Source organism: Trichosurus vulpecula, chromosome 5 (genome assembly GCF_011100635.1).
Source record: "Trichosurus vulpecula isolate mTriVul1 chromosome 5, mTriVul1.pri, whole genome shotgun sequence".
NCBI lineage: Eukaryota > Metazoa > Chordata > Mammalia > Diprotodontia > Phalangeridae > Trichosurus > Trichosurus vulpecula.
The window spans coordinates 148,778,800-148,804,115 of record NC_050577.1 but is presented as its reverse complement, the minus strand read 5'-3'; the positions used below and the strand labels follow the sequence as shown (position 1 = coordinate 148,804,115).

Sequence of the window (25,316 nt, the reverse complement as noted above, 5' to 3'; positions counted from 1 at the left end):
ATATGCCATGGTGCAGCCAGATTGAACTTCTGGGTATTCCTTTAAAATGACACTGCAGCCTCTTGTCTGTATCTTTGTACTTGTTGCTCCTCGTTTCTATGAAGTACTCTTTTACCTCCTACCCTAAAATCCCTAGCTTAGGGATCAAATCTTAGTTTAGAAGCCACCATCCGTAGGAGTCTTATGCAGATACCTTCTTTCCCATTACCTTGTCTTTATTTCATATAAACTTAAATATGCCATCTTCCCTAATAGCTCTTTCATGGCAAGCTGCAACATGTGTGTGTGTGTGTGTGTTTGTGTGTGTGTGTGTGTGTTTTATTGGGGAGAGCAGGAAGGGCTTCATTTAGAAGGACTTTAACAGAACAGTGTGCTGAGTGTTGGGGATCCAGATAAAAGCAAGCAAGTTAGTCCCTGCCCTTGAGTAGCTTTCATCCTAATATACACCTTTAAGGAGGTGATGTATGGGGGGGGGGAGTGTTTTAAACAGAAAAGTTAGAAGGAATGGTGATTGGGGCCATTGGGCAAGTGATTGACGTGTCCTTTACAGGAGTGATATTGTTGGTTTGATTACTGTTTTCAGAGCTTGAATTGGAAAACATGGAAGATAGTCAAGAAGTGACATGGTGGGCCTGGATCTTGCGGGAGTAAGATCTTATTTTTCCTGTTTCTTTTTCTTTTCCAATTTTTCCTTGCTTCCTGAAAGCACACCACCCCCTCATGTGTATTGAAAGGGTGACTTGACAATTACTGTAAAATTATTCTGCTATAAATCACAGCAGGAAAAACATGGGTTGGATCAGGGTGTATGCTGGCATAAAAGGTGTGCTTTTTGGTTTTTGGATTTTTTTTTAAAGGATAAGTTTACTAGTTGAATTGTTCTTATGCTTAAATCCTAATCCTTGGCATTAGCCCCTAGACTTCTTTCATGCCTTTAACAATGACTCATGTCTTATCTTCCTCTGTGGATTTGGCTGGTGGAGCTTCTTTGATAAGATAGCCTTCAAGAATTGGATGAGAGTGGGACATACATCTTTCCTTCAATTTATAGTAGTGTATTTCTTTCCCAAGATCTATGGCCATGAACCTGGAAAAGTCCTGGTTGACATTGTCTCCCACCTCCCTCCATTCCCCAGTCCTTCATCTTTGGCGAGAGACCTTTCTTTATAGGATACTCCCACCTCCTCACCCTCACTTGGATATAAATTTAGGCTTTGTGCCCTGCTCAGTTCTTAAAAATAACTGCACTATGGTTCCCCTTAAGTTCACACGCTTTTTGTCAGTTTGGTCTTTTTCAGTTTCTGAGTGTTCTTTTGGAAGAAAATACCATTAGTTGGACCTCCCAGTGGCCAGTGGCCTGCTTTTTTAATTACATCTTCTACTTTGTTAGATACTTAGCCATAGCACAGAAAGGATATTCAACAGTATACAACAGCATGCAACTTGAGTAGTCGGGGCTCCCTCCTCTCCATATGGAAAAGGTCTGCCCTGGTCATCAGGGCACTGAAAAGTGGAGGGGAAGCACATTGCTACTCTCTACCACCTAAGCCTGAAAGGCCCCAACTCCATGGAGGTGGGCCTTTTCATTCTATTTGGTGGCAAGGAAGCCAAGGCAGTACTTCTAGAGGCTGCCAGATAGCTGTATCAAGGGAGACACAGCCTGAACTTTGGCCAATGACATCCTCAGGGACAGTTTTATTGCCTTTTAGGAGAAAAATTAGCCTAACCCATGGAGGAGTAGGTGGGACTGGTTTGGAGAGGGGTATCCCTGGTAAATACTAGTCCTATTATCACACTCCATGAGTTTGACTTCTATTCCATTTACATCCTTATTCCCCCTTCCAACACACTCCCAACCTCCAGCATTCTTTCTTATGCTGCTTTTTAACATTTTTTCCTATTGAGTTAATGCCTCAGAACCTCAATTAATTCAAGGATAAAATGGGAGTAATACAGTTTATACTACTAGATAACTGGACATGGTGGACCTTGGAACCAGGAAGACTTTGGCAAACACTTAACTAACTTCTCAGTACCCCAGACAACTATCAGTTACTATGATGTTGCAGATCTATGTCTTTGGAGGGAGTTGACGTAATAGGAGGTTTTGACACTAATAAAATGATAGATCCAAATACATACTTTGTTTTTTACTTCAAACTATGCCTCTATCCATTGTAACACACTGCCTCTCTCATGTTTATATGTTCTCCCTACCTCCCCAAGTTGTTTTGAAGAAAGTATCGGTAGAACTTGAAGCACTGTAAAAATGTGAATTATGTCTTGAATATAACCTTCTTGTGGCCTGACCTTCCTTGCCTGAGCTGAGCTGACAGACGAGCCCTAGAGCCAATGAATAATATATGCTTTCTCTTGAACTCCTGATGTGTTTCCCTATTTTAGAATGCTGAATCATGGACTACGTTGATGTTCTTTTCCCCAACCCCCCCTCTGTGGATTACAGGGCTTTCTAATAATTGGACATAAAGCAATATCAGTTTAATTGTCCCACACACTTTTTTCCACACTCTTCTCCCCCTACACATAAGCGGGTAGGGTCATTTCAGTATAAAGTGCTATCACTCATGCCAATTTTCAGATAAACCATTTGAAAGATAGTTTTGGTAATGGATCAATTTTTGGCAAGGTAATTATAGAATTGAAATGGCAGAGTGGGAGGGGAAATCATTAAGTTGTCCAGGGACTATAATAAACTTGCTCCAAGATATTCTTGTTTCTGTGGAGTTAGCATATCTCCCTCAATTCAACATGAATTGATCTCATTATTTTTTGAAAAAGAATAGCTTAGTCTAATATTATGAGAAAAATATTTTGGAACCTTTATTTTAAATAGAATATATTCTAAATGACAGGAGAATTCTGTAGAATATAAATCATTGGAATTTAGAGCTGAAATAGACCTTACCAGTTGCCTAGTCTAAATCCTCATTTTACTGATGGGCAAACTGGGGCCTGGACAGGCGAAGCAATGTGTCCAAGATAAATAGTACAAATTTCTGTAAAGAGGCAGCATGGTTTTGGGAAGAGAGCACCAGGTGAAGAGTCAGAAAAGTTAGGTTTAAGCTCTGATTCTTGGCTGAACCATTTAGCCTCTTTTCATCTATAAAGTGACATTTGTATGCCTTACCTCAGGGTTAAGTCAAGCAAATATATGTAAAGTCTGTAAAACACTATATAATGGGATTTGTCATCTCCTTGGTGATTAAGAAATCCAGATTATCAATATATTTCCCTTTTCAGTTCAGTTCAGCAAACATTTTTTGCTTGCTATGGGAAAGTTTTGTGCTAGGGAGACATTGGGAACTCAGAGACAAAAAGGAAACCATTCTTACCCTCCAAAGAGCTATAACAACAATGCTGCTTGCCGCTAATGTGGCTGTGTAAACCAACACCAGCACACAGAAGGGCTGCCAGCACAGGTGCTTTGATCTGCTTTTCTGAGGAAAGCAGCTTTCAGGGGTTTACAAGCTCACTTTAATCAAACATACATATATCATTCACTTAGTTGAGGGGGAAAAGCCAGCACTCTGAACTTCAGAGAGTATACAAACAGAAATTACAAGCATACATTATATAAACAGAGAAAATAAACACAAATCAGTCTATCCATAGCAATACATAGTTACCAGAGAAGCACCAATATTTGGGTTTTCAAAGCTAGGGCACTCCAGTGGCTACCCAGAGTCTCATCTGGTCAAATCACTTGACACTCTTCCAGTGAGTGAGAGCCCACAAACAAAATGCTAACCTCTGAGTTTACATAGCCTGTTCAGGGTCAAAGGGCAGCACAACCATGTGACTCAAACCTGTGTGAACTAGGCTTTCTTGTTTCTTGAGCAGGTCATCAAAGACTCCTGGATCAAAGAAACAAAGGCCAGACTCATCAAAGGCGCTTGATTACTTCAGTGCTCCAAAAGGGAAAACAGTATTAAAAAAAAAATGGCCCACCCTAATTATCAATACAAGAGTTTACTTTCTACTATAATACACAATATGTATGCAAATATTGCAAGGAAAATTGAGAAGGGAGAGTGCTTCATGGAAAAGCTAACAACTCAGTTAAGCTTGGAAGGTACGCAAAGATTCTGAGGCATGAGGATGAGGAGATGCATTCCAGAGATGGAGACTAGTTTGTGTGAAAGCATGTTTTTGAATTTGGGGAAATTGTAATCCAATTTAACTGATATCAAGATTTTGAGAAGGGGAGAAATAAGAAATTTATGTTTTATTCTATAGGCAATTGGGAACCCCTTGAATTTTTTGAGCAGAGGAGTCACATTTTCAAATCTGTTCCTTAGACCATTTTGGCAACTATTTGGAGGATGGATTGGAGAGGGGAGACTGGAAGTAGAGAGGCCAAAAGCCTAACATAATGGAAGTCAGAGTTAGTGAGAGCTTGGACTATATAGTATTGCTGTGGGAATTTGAGGTGATGGTGAGGTTTATAAGCGGATCTGTATCCCAGAAATAGTTGGAAATAAGTAATGAAATTGGAAAGAGGGTAGAGATAGATTTGGGTTTCACTAATATAATTGAAATCTGAGAGAGAGAGAGAGAGAGGGAGAGAGAGAGAGAGAGAGAGAGAGAAAGACAAACAAGAATATATAAGGGAGGGCTGAATCTTGGAGGACTTGCTCCTAATTCAGAGGTCTGAGGATCAAATGGAGTCAACAAAACAAATAAGGTTAAGATTTTAAAGATTTATGGTCACTCTATGAAAGTATAGAATAGATGTTAATGCTATTTTGTATAGATTTTGTTTTTAAAATTTCACATGGAACAATCTTATTAAGGTGTGTATTACTTGGGCAATAGTAGATAATGTGGATGGATTATATAGCTTAATATTGACTTAGTTTTTTAAATAGATTTTTATTGATATTTGTTTTTCTATTTCTTAGATTTCTCCTTGTATCTCTCCACTTCCTCTTATCTCTCCTAACAAAGAATTGCCTTAGTTTCCAAACCTCAATATTTGTTTTAACATGTAAAATTATGTTTTCAGAGGTTATATGAATTGTAAACTGAATATTCCAAGAGATTTTTTTTCTTTTTTGTGTAAAAATTTAAAATATGAAGTTTTGTACAGTGAAACTTCTGCTGGGAGGCTAGCTCTCTTAGAAAGTACCGTACCTTAAAATGTATCTAACTTTGGCAAAGTTTTGGTACCATTTTTTTTTTCAGCTTTAAAATATGTTATATCTACTTTCCCAACCGAGAACATTTAATTTTATTTCATGAAAACATTGAAGAATCTTCTACTTTAAATTTCTTGAAGTCAGTAGAAAACCTCCTATTTATATTACAGCATGTACTCTTTAAGCAGAATCACTGAGTATTAATAAATTTTAATGGTTTAAAAGTACAAAGCTCAGATGTTTCTTTGATTTTTAAACCAGACTTTTGATCATGGTTTAGCAAGTAGGAAGTTCCTAAAACATATTTCATCATCTCAGCCTTGATTGAAATAACTATAAACTAAGCCATTTGCTGCGTGAAGCACATTGGATAATCTAGCATTCTTTTAGTACAGTTAGATTTCATTAGGATGAGGGGAGGGAGTATCAAAAAGCCATGGGACAAGTGACATGTTAATAGTCTCTTCCTCCTTCTATTGAATTTGGAGCATACGTAGTGCAACTCTCCTTCCAGAATGTTCCTTTCTCATCTTAAATTAACCTCTCTAGCCTTGTTATAGAGAAATCTAGCTTCAATAGAATGTGCCAAAGAGGCTGGAGTACTCTGCAGTGATTCCCTTCGTCCTGCACCCCTTCCCCCTATTTTTTGGACAGCTGGAGGTGTTGCAGAATTTTTGAATGTAGTTAGTTCTTTAGTATATGCTTTATCAATTACTAGATTTTTGTCCTAGGTAGAATTTCCTCTCAGCTTTCATTCCTTTGATATCCTGTTAGGTCTTTTTGAATTAGTAGATAAGTACTCAGGAAGCACTGTAATAGCCCAACCACAGGATAACTAGGAAGGTGATAGTGGGAACAATCTTACGCATGCTAATGCTGAATTATTTGTTTTTCAATAAATATCATGTAACTATACCAGTGCTTTGTTAGAATGAGCCATCTAGTATTTATTGTACTTACAGAGAGCATTGAGCTGCTTTGAACAATTAATTTTTCCTTTTACTGCATAAAATTAGAAATTTAGTATGAGAAGAAGGGTCTTTAGAGATCAGGTAATTCAACTTCCTTATTGAAGTTGATAGGTGAAGAGATAGAGGCTTGAAAAGGTTGTAATTATCCTAGAGTCTCCTGCCTTTTGGTTCTTTTAATTCATTCTGTACCAAAAAATCACTGTCAGTTACATCTCATATGTGATGATTAATTTAACCCTTTAGTTTACAAGAAAATTTGTTGGTGTTGGCATATGATTCTAAAAATTGTCCTTTTCTTCTGGAATTCACCTTAAAATTCAGTAAAGTTGTTTTCTAATGACTCAACTAAATTATCTAAAGATTACCATTTTTGTTAGTGGCAATATCTTTTGAGATGGTTTTTTCATTGATTTACAGCCTTAGAAGTTTTTTTTTTCCACATGTTTTATTTGTTGGTACTGTTCTGGTTTATTCTTAACCTTTTCTTCCTTCCATTCTTTCTTCCTGTTGGTGTAGCTTCTGGTCTTTAAAAATTATTTTTATTCTTTTTCAAGTCTTTATTTCCAGACAGTCTAATGTAATGGAAAAGGCCCTAGACTTGAAGTCAGATGATCTGAAAATGAGTTCTGGCTTTGGCATTTGTTAGCAATGTGACAGTGGTCCTTAGTGGACCACAATTTCTTGTTTAAATTACTTACTCTACATTACTCAGGGTTGCTGAAAAGAAAGTTCATTGCCAACTGTTAAGTGCTGTATATAAAGGTGAACTAGTCTACTCTATGTTTACTACTTTTCTCGTTTTATCCCATTTCATTAACTTGTTCTTACAACTTTAAATATTTTTTTCATACTGTGTCTTCTCTTTGTCTTTCAGAAAAATTCCTTTTCTTTGATTGGCCTCCCCAACCCCAGATTTTTCTTGAATGTCTAATTTTGGTTATTACTTATGTGACATTTGTTTAGCTTTCATTTCTGTAAAGGATGGTAGATAATCTTATTTAAAAATCACCTTCAGTCTTTGTCAGAAATTGTTTGGCTACATTTAGGTTTATATCTTGTAACTGTGTCAGTAGTTCAATTTTATGTCCTTTGGGGGAAAAAATAGCTCAATGCCTTGTATTCACTTGGTTTCTAGGTCTATTCTGGATAACAGGTTTTGTGAAGATTTTTATTCTTTCTTGGACCTCAGAATTACCACTCATCTCATGGTATTTCCTTTTACATTATTTCTTTGATGGATATCATTTATTCTCCTCACTGTGTTTGCTGACTTGTGGTTAACAGTGGTTTCTATTTTCAAGAATAAAGATGTAGCTATCTTGAAGGCAGTTGTTTGGTTTCTTGTCACTTCTCCTAACCCCTTCTGCTAGTGAGTGTCTTAACCTCTTCTGACATACTTCTTTACATCTTTTCTCTTAACTACTTATTGCCTTGTCACATCTATTTTTATTTTTTTAGAAGACAGAATGACAAGACATTTAACAAATTTGTTGCAAGTGAACATTTCTGGTCCAGTATATTTTTAAGCAGGCTAGGTTTCCTGGATGTATTTGGGTACAGTGACCTACTTGGTATTTCTTGAACTAAATTGACAAAGAAGGCCCTTGGTTAAAAGCAAACTAAGGCTAGATCCTAGTTCCATTCCATTTGAACAAACTAGAGATTTTGCTTCTTCAAGGAGTTTTGAAGTTTTAATCATCATAATATTTTTGGATAAAAGTGACTATGCGCAGAATGTAACAATTATTGTATTTTAGATAATTTAACTCATTTGATTAGGCAAGTTCCTTGTCAGATGCACTAATTACCTTTTGTTTCAAGGCCACATTGCACTCCTATCCTTGTCCAATTATATTTCGTTGTCATAAGAAGAGCTAAGTAAAGAATGTGACTGGAGCAGGACATATTTAGCTTTCATGACTTAAAAAAAAATTCAAGCATGTACATTTGCATGATTAAAATGTAAGCATAGTGCCTAGCTCATAGTAAGCACTGAGTAAATGCTTTCTGTGACTTGATAAGTCATTAGTATCCTAATTGTGTAGAGATACCAGTATGACATAGGAAATATACAATTATTTAAACTTATATATTCTTTAAGCAATAAATCATTAAATTTCTACTTTCTGCTTCTGATAAACTTTTATAAGCTTGCTAAATGTGTGAAATGAACTTTGTCTCTATTTTTTAGATGATTTATTAACCTTAAAAAAAAAACCTACTTCAGCAACTTCTAACAGAGGAAGGTTTGTTTTGTTAGACTTTATCTACTAGACCCAAAACTTTGAATGCTGTAAGTGAATGACTGAAAAAATTAATGGTATATACTTGTAATTTATTCACATGATCTTTGTTTTACTTATAGAAATTTTTAATTTTGTCCCCATGTCTTAGCAATGTAAATGCTTAACGAAGAACATAGGATAATTTTTATCTCCCTCAGCACCATTCTCAATTTTGTTTCAAGCTTCTGGATGGATATAAAATCTGTTAACTGGAATATAGGTCTTCATATAGTTTGGGAATAACATAGCAAAGACACAAACTAATGCTATAAACTATAGGTACTTAAACTGTCGTTTCATGTCAATCTGTAGGTTTATCTAAAATGGCTCTCTAAGACAGTACCCATCCAGTTCTTGATTACAGCGGAAGAAATCGTTGGATGGACCTTTGGTAATCAATTCAAGTACCAAGAATTATGTACAGGTGTTTTGATGGAGAGTAAACCACATGGAGAGACTGCTTGGTATAGAGGATAGATGTCTGGCCTCAGAGTCAGAAAGAGCTGGATTGTGACTTTGGGCTAGTCATTTTTACCTTTCAGTACCCCCAGCCAGCTCTTTAAGGCTACAACTTGGGGAATAGGTGTTCATCTGTGTTATTAAGAGAATATTTATTCCCTGTAGATTTTAAACACTATTTTATTAGTTTCTTCTATACATGAATGGTAGAATCTTAAGATAATAATGCATCTAGAACTAGAAGGGCCCTTCTGCCCCTTCATTTTACAGGATGATTAAGTGACTTGTCCAAGATCATATGGGTCATGAGTGATTAGCAGAGAACAAGATGTTAACCCTGGTCTTTGGATGTAGAGCCCATGGTCTTTCAATTGCATCGCAGAGATTTGAATGTTGTATTAGTGTTACTTGGTCAACTTGTTAAGAAAAAATATAAGGTATTTAATTGCACTATGGATTAGGTGCAGGTCACATCACATCTCTTGTATATTTTGTTGTTCAGTTTTTTGATTGTTTCCGACTCTTCATGACCCCATTTGGGGTTTTCTTGGCAAAGATACTGCTATTTCCTTCTCTTACTCATTTTATGGATGAAGAAATTGAGAAAAACAGGGTTCCATGACTTGCCCAGGGTCACACAGCTAGTAAGTGTCTGAGGTCAGATCTGAACTCAGGAAAATGAGTTAGCCTGACTCCAGGCTTGGCACTCTATTCACTGTGCCATCTAGCTGCCCTCTTGAATATTTCATGTTATATATTATTCTAAAGATGAAAAAGTTAGAACACATCTAGCAGGATTATACTAAGGCCCTCAAAGTGAAATCTTAAATACTTCCTTTAAAGCACCATTTTATCACATGATTATTTTACCTTTTGTGTTGTACCGTATGCTCCATTTCTTTAAAGAAGAAAATGGCCTAGAAATATATTTCTCTCCTTTTTGATAGTCCCCTGGATTGAATAATCAGTTGTTGAAAAAGATGCAGATAAGCTGAAGTAAGAAATAGTTTCTCTCTGCAGAAATAACTGTTTGTGGCAAGTAACAATTGATGCTGAGTATTGCATAAAATTTTCTTATTTCAAATAAAATGAATTATGTGAAGGATTCTGTTAAACTTAAAGCATTTTGCAATGCTTTAATGTGCACATTCTGTAAACTATTACCTGTTATAAGTTATATACCATATCTTTTACTTAAAATGTATGAAAGTATTTCTGAAGTTTTTTTTGTTCCTTTTTCTTTTAAACAGGGTTTGTGGATGCACTTAGATGTTTGCAATGAGCACTGTGGCTGGCATGCCCCAGTGTTTTGGATACCAATGCATAGGACTCCGTAGTAATCGAATTTATCAGAAACGAACGTCATGAGCATAGTGATCCCATTGGGGGTTGATACAGCAGAAACTTCATATTTGGAAATGGCTGCAGGCTCAGAGTAAGTATTACTGTAACCAAATTTAGAGCTATCCAAAAGTGGAATGGGTTGCCCTGGGGGGTAGGGGTTTTCCCCCACTAGAGGTTTTCAAGTAAAGGTAGGGTGACCATTTGTTGGATGTTGTAGAGGACATTCTTGGTCAGGTACAGTTTGAACTAGATTACCTCTAAGGTCCTTTCCAACTCTGGTATTCTGTGATCTTTAGGGGATAGAGAACAGCAAGCATTGGAACTACTTAATTTTAGTTAAACAGCCAATGTTTAAATGAAATATTTTTTCTCACACTGTTGTCCTGCAGACATTAACTGCAGAATACATATTTTTTGTCAGCTATTTTTTGTTAACTATATAATTAATATTAATTACTAACTTGAGCTGAAATATTTCATTTTCCTAGCTCTAAATGTCTTTTCTTATCCTGTATTGCTGGCATTTGAAAACGTTTTTAAGCCAGTCCTGATAGGCAATACAGTAGTGGTTAGCTTGGCAGCCTTAGAGCTAAGAAGACCTGGGTTCAAGTCCTGTTTCTTAACTCATACCAGTTGTGTGACCTTTTAACCTTTCAGTATCCAGATAACTCTCCACAAAAGGAATTGTTATTCTTTTTTGTGTCATGAATCCCTTTGGTAGTTATCAAAATTTTTTTAAAAAAATACATGGATGCTAAGAATCCCCAAGGTAAGACTATTAGTATCATTAGGTGTAGGGAATGTCCATATCCAAATAAAGTCACAGGACTGAAATAGGAGGAGGAGCCAGTTATAATCAGATTGTAGAAGTAATATACTTTAAAATTTCATTCTTGGCTGTTTTAGCTATCTTGATACTTTTTCTAAAAACATTAAACTTCATCATTAAAAAGAATGAGATGTTGCTTTTCTACTATTGATTGAAAAAATATTTTTATATAAATCAACTGCTTTTAGATAGGTAGATAAATTACTGAGAAACCACCCACCTCCCAATGTTTTGAAATGATAGGCCATGAAAAAGGTAAAATAAGCGTCTGCCTTTTGTAATAATGTTGCTAGTGTCCTGAAAGTAAGACTCAGTATTTTAAGGGACAGAAAAGTATTAATGAAAGCTGAGGGATGTGAGAGAAGGATGTATTTGTTTTTCTTCCTTATTAGGCATCTATTTTGCTTAAATTGAAACCCCTTTCCCAGAAATAAACATATGTTCGTAGAATTTTGAAGTTGAATTCAAGATCACTGAGTCCAAACTCTTCATTTCATAAATGATGAAACTGAGGCCCAGAGAGGTTCATTGCCCAAGGTTACACAGATAGTAACTAGAATTTAAAAATTATGAACTGAGAATTCATTTTATGGTAACAGAACCTTTGCTACAAAGAAGGCATTAGGTAGTTATTACTGAACTCATAACAATACTGAAAAATCTGGAGGTGATTTTACGTCCTGCTTTTTTCCATTAGAAAAGACCCAAAGATGCTGTTAATGTTGTAATAAAGACTTCTGCATAGCAACCTGTGCAAATATATATGCTGCTTCTATGTGAAGAGGGCAGATTCTTACCATTGCATTTAAGGCATTTATAAAGTTTATGAAAGGTATCCGGGAAACAGCCTTTGGAAGGCCTCAGTGATCTGTATATAGTGTGGGTATCCCCCACTTTGAAGACTGTCTTACAGATGACACTCCAACTTCATTATAAGGGAATGAAATGATTTATATTACTAAAACATTTTTCACTTAAAATAATTAGCATGCATTATATTCAAAGTTAATCTCCCCTAAAACTGGAGGGTTTTTTTTTTGAGTAAATCTTAAGGATTGCAGGTTCTGCACAAAATCATTTGTGTAGGTGCTATAGTAACTGTATGACAATCTTTATAAACCATAATGTAAGGAAAGAGTGTAGTGAAAAGAACCCCTGACTTGGACTCAGAATCCCTTTTTTTTTTAAATGTATATGATTCTGGACATGTCACTTAGCCTCTTCAGACCTTGGTATTCCCCGTTGTAAAGTGAAGGAAATATTTGTAGTTTCTACCTCTTTCAGTTACTATATGTGAAAATACTTTATAAAGAGCCATACAAATCTAAGATCATTAACTGTACTTTTAAAAGGGAATCTCTACTATATGAAAGGGAATATAATTATTTGCTTACCTGTTGTAAGCAAATTTTAATACATGGGATTTTATGATGACAATCAGTGGGGAAATGGTTCAGTTTATGAAGATTCACAATATGGTTTGCCTTTTTTTATTTTTCCTTAATTTTTAGAAAATATCTATAAAGCAAAGTAGATTATTGTTCCCCACTTATAGATACCTCTTGTACTCAAGCACTTATTTCCCTAGACTTGACCCCAAAAATAGATGTTGTGATCCAGAATCATAGAATTGTTAGATAAGGTCCATCAGTAAACTTTTATTCTCTTTTGTTCAACCTAAAAATCTTTTAAACTTTGTTTAGTCAAAATTTTAAAATTTTTAAATTATGTAATACAGAATTTCTCAAAAAATGCAGAAGCAGAAACCTATATGAAGTGCTTTTACAATCAATAAGCACATTGAGTTTTCACAAGCAAATTAAAGTATTCTCAGAACCAATATACCTACTTTCAAGTACAATTTAAATGTACTGTACTGGTGTAAATCTGGCCGGGTAACATGACCGATCCTAAAGCTAAATACTTTATGCTATCATTAAGGATTATTCAGTTTTGAAATGTTACATTTCTGATATATGCTGACTTTGAAAAAAAAATAGTTTGCTAAACTCCAATTTCTCATCTCCAGTGGCCTACTGAACTTACTCACCTTGACACTGTCATATTCTCAAACCCAGAGTGCTTAAACTTTCTCTTCACCCCCTTTTGGATTTGCTCTTTCTTTCTTTGGTACCATTATTTTTAGTCAGTTGAACTCTTCTTTTGTCATTCCCTGCATGTCCCTCAGAGCCAGTCACCAAAGTTCTCTTGACTTCTCTTTTCTAGTCTCTCTCACTTTGACAACTACCATTCTTGTCTAGGTTTTTATTACATCATGCCTGGACCTGGATCATAATGACCTCCAACAAGGCCTTTCTATTTCTAGTCTGTCTTAATAGTCTCAGCACTTTGCTGTCCAATTAATATTCCTAAAACACCACTGACCGTATCATTCCTTGGCCCAAAATCATTAAGGGCTTTCTTTGTATAAGGGCATAGAGAATCAAATGTAAATTCTTAACCCGATAATTAAGACCTGACCCAATCTAGTTCCATTCTAATTATCCAACACTTCTCTACACAAGTTGACTTACTAATTATAACCCTGGCCCTGGAACACGTACTTTTTTGTTATCTACTTACCAGCATCATTCCCAGGACCTTGAATTCCTTTGCTTCTTTTGCTGTGCTTTTTTGACTCCCTTAAGGTACACCTCCTATGAATGCTCTTTTACTTGACTATAGTATTTGGTCTTTGCCAATCCTTTGGCATTGATCATAGTTAAAAATTTTTTTCTTATGGACCAGACCTTTGATTTAATTGACATAAGAAACTCCTGGTGAAGAAACTCTTTCTAACCAGATCGCTACCTGCTCTGCAATTTATACTTTTTTAGAGAGTTACCTGCAGGCACTCAGATATTAAGTGATTTGTCCAGGGTCACATAGCTAGTACGTGTCAGAGGCAGGACTTGAATCCAGGTCTTCCTGATTCCAAGGCCTGCTCTAATCTAATCACTATTTTTAGTACCCACACATTTATCTGTTCTGTTTCCCCAACTAAAATTGAAAGGTGCTGAGTCTGCTGACAACTTCTTTGCATCCCTGCCATTGTATTGGTGGTCAGTAAATATTTGTTGATAATATGATTATACAGAATGTTATTTAAGAAAATAAACTGTTAGGTTTAAAAATTCTTTTCCTATATGCACGCTAAATTATTGAGCAAATATACAGATTTCTAATAGGCCACCACATAGTCTCTATAATTCAGATTCCATTGAAACCTTTTTTCCTCATATGTTATGATTTAGTGGCATGTTTTTGAGTGATATAGACAGTCCTGCTTCTGAGTAGAGGCAGGGCTGGAATTAGTTAATTGGTAATAGCCAAAAAATTAATGTGTCCTCAGCTGAGTACCCTGCTCCTTACTAGAATTCTTTCTCTAAGCTATTGTGCTTGCTGTTATAGTTTATTTAGTTATAAATTGTTTCCATAAAAATGATAGTTTCTCATTCTAATTAGAGTGCAATGTCCCTATACCAGGCCTGCACAGCATACAACTGTATGTATGACAGTCGTATGTTGTGCAGGCCTCCCCTGTACCATAGCTTTAGTAACTTAAAATTGCACTAAGACTTTTGGGTAACTGTATAATAAAAAGTCCTAAACTCTTTGTATTGTTAGCAAAGATAGAGTTGTTTTTGTTGATTTTTGTTTGGCATCAGGTGGTAGTTGCACTTCTCTGATTCCCTGCCTACTTCAGATAACCTAACCACTTAAATATTAAACAGGTAAAAGTGACGAATAATCTAGCCAAACTAAGAAATAAAGTAGGAAAGGAGATGTTGGTAGAATATCTATAACATGGCTTTCTGCTGGATTCAAAGCACTTTTCATTTATTGATTTATAATGAGAAAAATAGATGATTATATCTTGTAGACTTGAAATATTTCTAGTAGTATATTTTTTGCTCTTCATTGTAAAAGCAACAAGGTGATGTAGTAGGATAGAGTGCTAATCTTGGAATCAAATCCTGCCTCAGACACAAATTGTGTGATCCTGAGCAAGTCACTTAATTTCAATCAGCCTCAGTTTCCTCATTTGTAAAATGAGAATGATAATACCTCATAGGATTGTTGTGAGGATCAAATGAGATAATGTAAAGGTGCATTGTAAATCTTAGAGTGCTAAGTAAATGTTTTTTATTAATTATTATTATTATTAGCTTTAAAGAAATTGTATCTGTATTCTAGAAATTGTTTTGCCTAATGAGTTGGACAGATACATAAATTTAGACAGGAGAGTGCATATTGCACTCTCCAAGCAGAAGCAATACAGTGTGGTAAGGGCACTAGACTAGGAATCAGACAACTTCCTAGCTATGTGACATTGCTACATTTATAATCTCTGGACTTGCTTCCTCATCTTGAAAATGAGAAATACTAATATCTGTCCTGTCTTCATCGGGTTTATTATAGGGCTAAAGTAAAATAGTTTATTGGAAAGTATTCTATAAAGTCTAAAGCACTAAACAAATGTAGCTGGTGATATGTAAATGCTTACTTTTACAAAAGCCTTATAAACCAAAAATATGACAATGTTTTCATTACAGTGGAAGTCATAGTTATACATTTTAATGATGAAATAGAGAGTTTTTGTAGTTTCTCTCATCTGAAATATTTATTTAGTAACACCTTTGAAATAGTTCATATTCTGAATTGAGCCTAAATTATATTTTCCCTATGTCCCTTTCCCTCTAATTTTAGGCTGTAATTTTATATTCTAAGATTGGAAGTGAGAGGCAGCGTGGCATAGTGGATAGAGAGCTGGCCTCCGAGTCAGGAAGACCTGGGTTCAAGTCCCGCCTCTGACACATACTGGCTGTGTGGCAAGTCACTTAACCTCTCAGTGCCCCAGGCAACTCTCTAAGACTGTAAGTTGCAGAGAAGGTGCTGATTTGAATTGGTAGATGAAGTTCCTCATTGCAAATATGAAATCACAGGTCCAGTCAGAAAAAAATAAATGGGAAATTTACCTTTATTTGCTTTAAAATCTGTATGTTTTTGCAGACTTAATGTGTGGTGTGATACAAAGAATATTGGAATTAGATTTAGAAACCTGAGTTATAGCTATGGTACTATTACTATTACTACTACCATTACCACTACTACTGTTACTATTACCATTACTATTAACTACAAACTAACGCACTGTGACCTTGGGCAAGTCACTTAACCTTTATGAACCTGGATTTCTTTATCTGTAATATTAAAGGGTGGTACTAAGTTTAAGATCCCTTTATCATTCTAAATTTGATGATTCTATGATACATTTTTACAATTTATTTTCTTTGTTATTGGTGTTTAGCTATGTTAGATTCACTAGGGCCATCTACTGACAGAACTTGGTAGAGCTGCTGGAGATTGGGAAGTAACTTTAAAATTTGTGATTTGTGCCATAGAATACTGAAAAGGTTTGTGTAAATTTTAGGAATATTTTCCATTCACTTTGAGAAGTGCTTTATTTTCAAACCTGATTGATATTCCATTATCAAGGGGAACCTAACACCTTAGCTTTATATCTTTGCCCCTAAAGTTAACTTTAGTAGTTAATGAACTACCCAAATGATCTAAGATACCACTCTTTAAAATGATCTCTCTTAATGTGAAATGATACTTTGTGTTAACCTGTTTTGATACTACTTTAGATTTTCTTAAACTGAGGTATATCCTATGTACTTTAAATTCCTAAAGTTCTCATTAAGATGTAGTTCTGACTCTGCCACTTACTACCTTGATTGTGGGCAAGTTATTTAACTTCAATCGGATACTTGTTTTTTCATCTGTAAAATAAGAAATTTGGACTATATGATCCTTTCTAGCTCTTAGTTCTTTATTCTATGACAGTCAAATTATTTTTGTTTTTTAAACACTTTTTTTCAAGGAGCCTTTAATAGTTGATCTCTAGTTAGTCAAGTTCTGTATTTGTAATAGCTAAGAATTTTATTTTTCTTTGTTCCTCCCTGCCCAATACACACACATAAATAACTTACTCATCCAATTCTTTACTTATCCAGATAATGTGGCATCAGACTTAAAACTGTGTCCCTCCGGCCACTAGACATACACATATAAAAGCGCTGCCATAGCTGTTATAAGCACTGGTGTTAACTGACACATAAGACTACTTCAATTCTAGTTTGATTAGTTAAATATAATTCATTTAGCCAAATGTAGACCACCATTTATAAAACCAGTCTTATGTAATTTAGCTAGAACAAACTCAACACCAGAGGTATGGCATGGCTGCTGCCCCCCACACCCCCCCCCCCCAGTACAACATGTACATTATTTTCATGTTCAATTTTTTTATTTTTAGTGGTAGTGACAGGATTATTTCAAAGAGAGTTCAACAAGTTGAAGACATCTTAGAAAGTATTGAGAATTTGGGGGGTTATTTCATCCTTCTATCAATTTATAAAAAGCCAAACAAAATGCAGGATTCTAGGGAAGGAGCCACCATATTTATGCAGGGTACATTATACAAGAAAATATAATATCTGACATGTCATTATACTGCAGCTTAACCAGATAAGATGATGGGGGTGGGTTAGACAGTAGAGATTTAAATGATAAGCTCTAGAAGTTTGAATATATGAAATAGATTTCCTCTAGCGGTTTTGAGTTTTTGCTTTCTTTTTTCCTCCCTTTTTGTCTATGCCAGTCTTCTTTCCTGAATGTTGGGAGGGAGGAATGATACTGTTCTTAATTCCTGAAGGAAATTTCTTATATCTTTGATGTCTTGTTCCCAGCCTTTTCATTTCACTCACCATTTCTGGATGTAAGCATTTGAAATTCCTACTTTAAGAAGCTTAATTCTTAAAATTGCCTTATAAGCAGGGGAAGTCTTATTTCTGGGGTAAGAATGAAATGAAAACTATTTAAAGAGAAGACTGAAAAATCTTGGGTGCTAATGCCCTGTCATGTTTAGTATTTTCAGTTCTGTGGCCAAAAATTACATAAGTAATTTTTGGTTCTGCCTCATCATATGTGTTTTATGCTTCCTTATCAAAATAGTTTGAAAAGAAGTAGACTTGTGTACTACACAGATGCTGCCGTACTTGTGCAGCTTAGCCTTTGTTTACTTCTGCTTCTTCTTGCCCTGTATATAGCTGGAGGGAGTTTCCAGACAAATATGCTCAACTCTGAGATTTTCTAGGAAATGGTTTCAGAACCTTCTTTTGAACTTAAGTCCTGTAAAGTTGGGAGCCCATGCTCTAGCATAAAGTATTCTCCTGCCATCTCCGCCCCCCCCCCCTTTTTTTTTTACTTTTCTGGAAGCTAAAATAAATTTGACTCCTAAATCCAAAGGAAATTTGAATCTTGTTTCAGTGTTAGAAGAACTAAGTAACAATGCTTAAATTAGCTGTATTACCTTTAAATTACTGATCATGATTTGGCCATAATAGATTTTGAAACAAAGTTATATTCTAACTATAAAGAAGTAACAAACTAGTTTTGGGCTTTCCTGCTCTTTAGTTGCAATTATGCATTTATGACTGGGGTGGGGAGGAGGAAAGTGTTAAAAGAATCAGAGAGACCAGTAATGCCTAAAGTAATAGTGGAGTTTTTTTGTTGTTTTGTTTTTTAACTCATAGTACATTTTAACTCAGGTTGAAATGACATAGGGCCTTAAAAAATAAAAACACCTGGAGATAGCAGCATAGCAAGACATTGGCTATAAGGGAAGGAGGGTGTTGACATGTAACCATAACCTCAGGTGTTAATGGTCTTCTGAACATGGAAGGAAGAGAAGTAACAGTGGGGGTTTGGTGGAGGGGAAATGGAGTAATTATCCTTCAGGAAAAACTTCCCTCAGACCTAACACACAGAGTTTTGCTAAACTCTGTAGGACACCCCTAAATCGGTGTTTGTACTAACAGCTCCCTAAGACCGTCAAAAGTTACAAGTTTTCTAGTGGGCAGTTTTTCTCTTGCTGGTTTCCCATTACTAATGATGTTGGCAGGGAAAGCAAACCTGAAATATAAAGGTATAGAGTTTTTCGGTTTCCATAAAACATGCAGGAAGAAGGGATACAACCAGAGTAGAGTCAGTCTGTTCCAAGTGATTTTATAGGTGTCAGGCAAGGCCTAGTTTTGTTGTTTTGTTTTGTTTTTACACTCTTAGCTATGCATTCTAGCTGTGCTGCAAGATAGCTTGTAGCATGTATGGAATAAGCTCTCAGTACAGGTTCTAGTCCCTTGGAGTCAATTCCTTGACCTCACTAGCTTCTTTCCTATGGAAATATACATACTATGCATTTAGCCCCTTGATTCCAAAATGGCGTGGGGATGGGAATTAAACTTAATTATAGAACTTATAAAGGTCAGGATATAAATCCCACAGTCAGGATAAGACTTCTCGTTCAAACATTGATTCTTGGGGTAATAAGGTTAAAGGTTATAACCTTCTTTTTACAATTGGTCACTTAATTCCTGCCCCATTCAAATACTGATTCTTGAGGTACTGAGGTTGGAGGTTATAACCATCCTTTTAAAATTGGTCACTTAATTACTAACCATTTGTCCTTCCTCTTCATGGGAAAGTTATAAAGTGATATGTAACTGTCCAGGTAGATGTGGAAAGTAGTATAATGGAAAGGTCAATATATGGGGAGTAATGAGAGAGACCCGGATTAAAATCCTGCCTTGGACACCTGTTAGCTGTGTGACCCTGGGCAAGTCACTTGACCTCTCTAAGCCTCAGTTTACTTGTAAAGCAAGGATATTCAGGGTTGTGAGGAAATAAAAAATTTTGCAAAACTTACTGTATTCTATAAATGTCATTTGGTGTTATTATTTGATAATTATTATTGTTGTTAATTGCAATAATTTTATTGCTACATTTACAAAGATCTCAAGGTTCCCCTGGCATCTCCTTACGTAATTTTTCCCCTAGAGAAGGAAGTAAGAAGCAACACCAGTCTGCCATCTGAACTTACCAGCAATGACTCCCAACAAGGAATTCCCAGAGGTGGGCAACAAGAACCCTAAGTAACACCTTTTGTGAAGTTTGCTTAAGACCTTGTTAAATTACAAACATTTAGATAAAATTAGGTAATTGACCTAGCTTTCATAGCTTTCACTGTGTTAAGAATGACCCAGAATTATTCACTTGTGATGATAGGATATTATTTGGGAATATGAAAATTCTTGGTATTTCAATGCCTACCAATGTACATGTAGGTCTTTGTGCTAGTGCTGTGGGTCATACAAAGAATTCTGTCCTCAAAGAGCTTTTATTGACTGGAGATGGAGAGAGATAGACATGACAAAATGCAATAATGAGTAAGTATGACATGTATAGAAAATAAGAGCAGTTTAAAGGAAGAAGGGAGTTATAATTTATATCTGGGATAGATAGGGAAGATAACAGATGAGGTAGGCTTTGAGGATAAAACTAAGCAGAACAGTGGGGTTAGGAGAACATTCTAGGCATTGTAAACAAGGGCAGAAAAGGAGAAGAATGTATTTAGTTTACCAGTTTCACAGAATTCCAGATTTGGAAAGGGACTAGTACTTTCTGTGAAAATCACTTGGACCAGATGATCTCAGAAATTTCTTGCAACTCTAATTCTTCATCTAGTCCAATCAGAGGTCCTTCCACAATATGCCCAACAAGTGGTCATCTGGTTTCTTGAAGGTCTCCTGTGATAGGGAATTCACTACCTTTCAAAAGCTGCCTATTATGCTTTTGGACAGCTCTAATTGTTAGGAAGTTTTTCCTTGAATTGAGCTGAGATCTGCCATTTTGCAGCTTGTACCTGTTGTTTCTCCTTCCCTCAGGGGGCAAGCAGAACAATTTAATTCTTCTACCTGGTGTCTTTTAAATACTTGAAGACAGCTATTCAATCCTCATAAGTCTTTAGCCTGAACATCCCAAGCTTTTTCAACCAGTCAGTTGTGTGGCTTGGTTTCTGGTACCCTCATTATCCTGGAATTTTTCTCCTAGGCTTATATTATTGTCAATACCCTTCTTAAAATATGGAGTCCAGAACTGAATGTGGTCTTGACTGGGATCAATGGTCTTTTTCATTTAGGTCAAGATCACATTAGCTTTTTTTGGCTGCCATGTCACATTGTTGACTCATTGAGGTTACTAAAATCTCCAAATCGTTTTCTAGTGAACTGTTGCTCCCTGGTTCCCCTCATCCTAAACTTGTGTAGTTATGTTTTTTAACTTAAATATAGGTTAAAATTTGAGAGGCAACATGGAATAATGGAAGGAGCACTGGACTTGGAACCAAGAGAGATGAATTTGAATCATGCCTCCAGTACTTCCTCTATCATGATGGGCAAGTTACTTAACATCTATGTAAAATAAAGATAATACCTGTATTACCTACCTCACAGGGTTGTTGTGAGGATCAAGTTTGTAGCACTCAGCAAACTCTCTAAAACACTATATAAATCCAAATGATATTAACAACAACATCAATAATAATTTACACTTTTTGAAACTATAAAATGAACAAAAATAGATTTGGAAAATATCCTAACAGAAACGTATTCTATAGTAAAGAATCATTCCTGTCACAGTTACAGAAAGATCTTTGTCAAAAAAGGAGAGAGTTGATTGCAGTTGTCATAACACATGATAAACAGGTTGTAAACTTAAAGCAATACTTCTAGAACAAACTTCATCAAATATTAATAATAGTTAACCTCAGGTACAATGCCACTCTCTTTGTCAAATGCAATTGAAAGTGGTTTACCTCTCCAGCTTGAACCTCTGAAATAGCTAGGATGCAAGAATATAATTTAATGGTCTACATGAATTGTAAAGAAGCATCAACTAAATGGCTGAGACATACAAATTTGTTTCTAAACATGGAGGGACTTGTGAGAAAATTAAAAAATTACATCACCCCAGAAATTGCATAAAGGTTATAGATTTTTTGACCACTGAAGATTGTTAGAAAACTATAACAATTCACTTCAGTTTTCAAAAATTTAGCACCTACCAAATAACCAGACATAACCTGGTGGTGAGTTTGTGTGTGTGTGTGTGTGTGTGTGTGTGTGTGTGTGTGTGTGTGTACACATACTTATATACACATGTATATGTATGTGTATATGTTTTATATATGTAATTAGAAGATTATTTTTTACAAACCTGCAGATGATAAATCTCTGTATTATAATGCAGTCTTTAAAATAGTCTTGAGAATTCAACAAATAAACCTGGACTGGAGCATCATCATGATAAGACTGTTGCCCATAATTGCTCAGACATAATCTTGATCCATAAAAATTTAATTGCAATGTATTTAATGTCACCATACTGAACACCCAGTCTCCAAACAACGTAGAATGAAAAGCTTTCAAAACATACTTAGCCAAAGCCAAAGATTTCAAAACCCTGTGGGAACAAGATTTGGTTTATGACATCCTTTCTGCTACTGGAGTTGTCCAAAGGATATTTTTACTGAGCTTTAAAAAACTGTTTCCCAGCATTTTTATTCATTTACACAAAGTCCACCTTGCAGTAGTCCACATAATTTTTAGAATTTCCTAGAGCCTTTTCTGTCTCAATTTCATCAAAAAAGGTGAGAAGAATGAAATGAATAATAGAATCAGTGATGAAAGAAAGAGACGACCTTGGTTTGAATCCCAGTCTTTCCTTACTGCTTGTGTGACCTTGGGCATCTATGGAGGTTGGTAAGGAGGGCAGAGGGAGCAGTTCAGTTTGACTGGAATATATGAAAGAGAGAATATAAAATAGGATTGGAAAGATAGGACAGGACCAGATTATTAAGGAACCTGAATGCCAGGGAAAGCAGTCATAATTTTACCTGGACACCAGAAAACCATTGCTAAGCTGATAGGGTATCCACGGATAGGTTTCAGGGAGTCTGAGAACTTGGATGGGAAAAAGTAAAATCTTTGTTTTCCCTAACCCAAAATTGAGCCTTTCCTTCAGTTATGATTCTGATAGTGGGTTCATGACACAAAAGTTAAGAATCCTTGCTCTAGAAGTTAAGAATGTTAGTACCATTCAAAATTCACCAGTCTCTAAGTACAGTCAATTAGTATTGGTAGGTACATTTTAATTAACAGATACAAAATGTTCTCTGTAGTAGCCTTTAGAGAATTTGGTCAAATGTTACTTTTCCAGTTTATAGATTCAGGTTAATGTTACTATGCATTTACCTTGGCATTTGTCTGAAGTAAAGGAACAGACAGTTTTGTAGTAAAGAACTTTGCCCTCATAGGTGATTGAAATGTACCTCAGACTATAAATGATTTTTTATGTAGAGAGGGGATGAGCAGGAAAGTTGTAGTAAAGATTGATTCATACTTCAAGTAGGGTTTTTTTGGTCTGTTTTCTGTTTTATTTTTTAAGCTGTCGCTTGACCCGTTTCTAATAGTGTTTCTATTCCCCTCCCTAATTTACTACTTCTAACCATAGTTGTATATGAAACAGGCTGTGAGTGAGAGTTAGACTGGCTCTTCTGTTATAATCTTTATAGATTAGTGAATTTTATATTACTTTGTGGCCTCTGTTTTAACTGCTGAGATCTTCTAAGTCTTGTGGCTGTATTTTGAAAATAACTATGAATAAGTACAATATTGTTGTAAAGCAATATAACCATTACAATTGTTTCATTTGTTGATGACTATGTTTTAGTAAAAAAGAAATAAAATTTCTTTAAATATCTACAATTAATCTGAATTGAAAATGGTTTCAAATTTTGAAGTCCTGTGCTGTGTGACCATGGCACAGGAGTAATGCTTCAGGTAACTAAGACTGTTATTGGTACAGAGAAGTTCCACTTTCCAAAGAAATCACAGAAATATACTCAAAAGACATTAAAGTTATCTCAGCCATAAAAGGCATTATTATTCATAGGAAAATATTAATTTTTTTGTACTTGAAATTTTTTTTTACTCAAATCTATCCTTTTGTGAAGACTAAAATATGATTGTAAGACACTTTATATTGGAAATGGGATAAGTAGGGGCACTTGTATGTTGAATTGAATATTGGTGTGTTAGAGAGATGATTTTATGTGACAGCAGACATTTTAATGTCATCAAAAAAGCATGGTATAATTTACCAAATGCCATCTCACCTGAACTTTTCCTTTTTTTTTCCCTTCCACTTCTGGACCCAATTTTTTGTCCATCTTTTAGTGCATGTTGGGGGGGGGGGTTGGGGGAGAAGGGTATGTGTGTGCGCGTGTGCGTGCGCGTGCATGTGTGCACACGCGCACTCATGAGTATACTTGGTTTTTGTCATTGTGAAGTTTTTTATCTATTAGATTTATAATAGACTATTGTTTCACATTGCTGTGAACTTGACTAAGGTAGCTTTGCAGTATTCTGGGGTTCTATGTACAAAGTCATTTGTGAAATGGGAGCATTTAAGAGTCTCGCTATCACTAAAGAATTCTTTTCGACTTGCCATAGACATGAAATATGTCCTGCATAATGATAATAGCTACCTTTTATTTAGACTTGCCAAGTTATATATACTTGCACATGTATATATATAGATATATTATCATATGCATAACCATATTTATTCAATGTCCTGTTTAATGCCTTGCTTGAAGTTAATCATTGGCAGATGGTAGGGAAAAAAAGAGTTTTCTGTGTAGTCAAGTGTGTGTTATTGTATGATTTTGGAAGATAAGTGGGAGATACTTGTCCAAAAAGATTCTTATTTCAAGCAGAATACTTTCTTAAAATTCACAAAGAATAACTGATAGGATCTTATATTCTTGACTACATATCACTTTTGTCTACTTCAAAACTTCTATGAATACTTGTCCTTTTCTTTATATTTTAATTGTAGATTACTGTGCTGTATGTGCATAGACTGTGCTCATAAAAGATTTTACAGAAAAAACCAGAAATAATGGATTTATAATTACTTAGGTTGTAGAGAATCATTGTGGTATAGTGGGTAGAGTGCTGAAGCAAGGAGAACTCGGTTCAAATTCCACTTTTACTTACTAGTCCTGTGACCACAGGCAAATCATTTAATCATTCTAAGTCTCCTTTTCCCATTCTGTAAAGTGTAAATAATATTTATAATGGTTCTTAACCTCACAAGATTGTTGTAAAGATTAACTAGAATAATCACACAAAGCTTTTATTAAGTTCCTACTGTGTGCTTGGCACTGGCTACATGCTAGGAATGCACTGACTGAAATGAAACATTCATCTTCCAGAATGTATACAAAATAAATGTAGGCTAATTTCAGGAGTGGGCATTGCCTGGAGAGGCAGGTAGATGAGGAAAAGGTTCCGTACAGAAG

The 25,316-nt window shown here is 35.5% G+C and overlaps 1 protein-coding gene across 1 annotated transcript in view; it reads left to right on the top strand.

Moving 5' to 3' along the window:
• The first annotated feature begins 7,320 nt into the window (after positions 1 to 7,320).
• KMT2E (lysine methyltransferase 2E (inactive)) overlaps positions 7,321 to 25,316 on the top strand; it is a 67,338-nt gene continuing 49,342 nt past the window's right edge. Inside the window, 2 exon segments of the mRNA XM_036759031.1 lie at positions 7,321 to 7,338; positions 10,125 to 10,309. Coding sequence (XP_036614926.1) covers positions 10,239 to 10,309 — 71 coding nt within the window. The 5' untranslated portion in view covers positions 7,321 to 7,338; positions 10,125 to 10,238.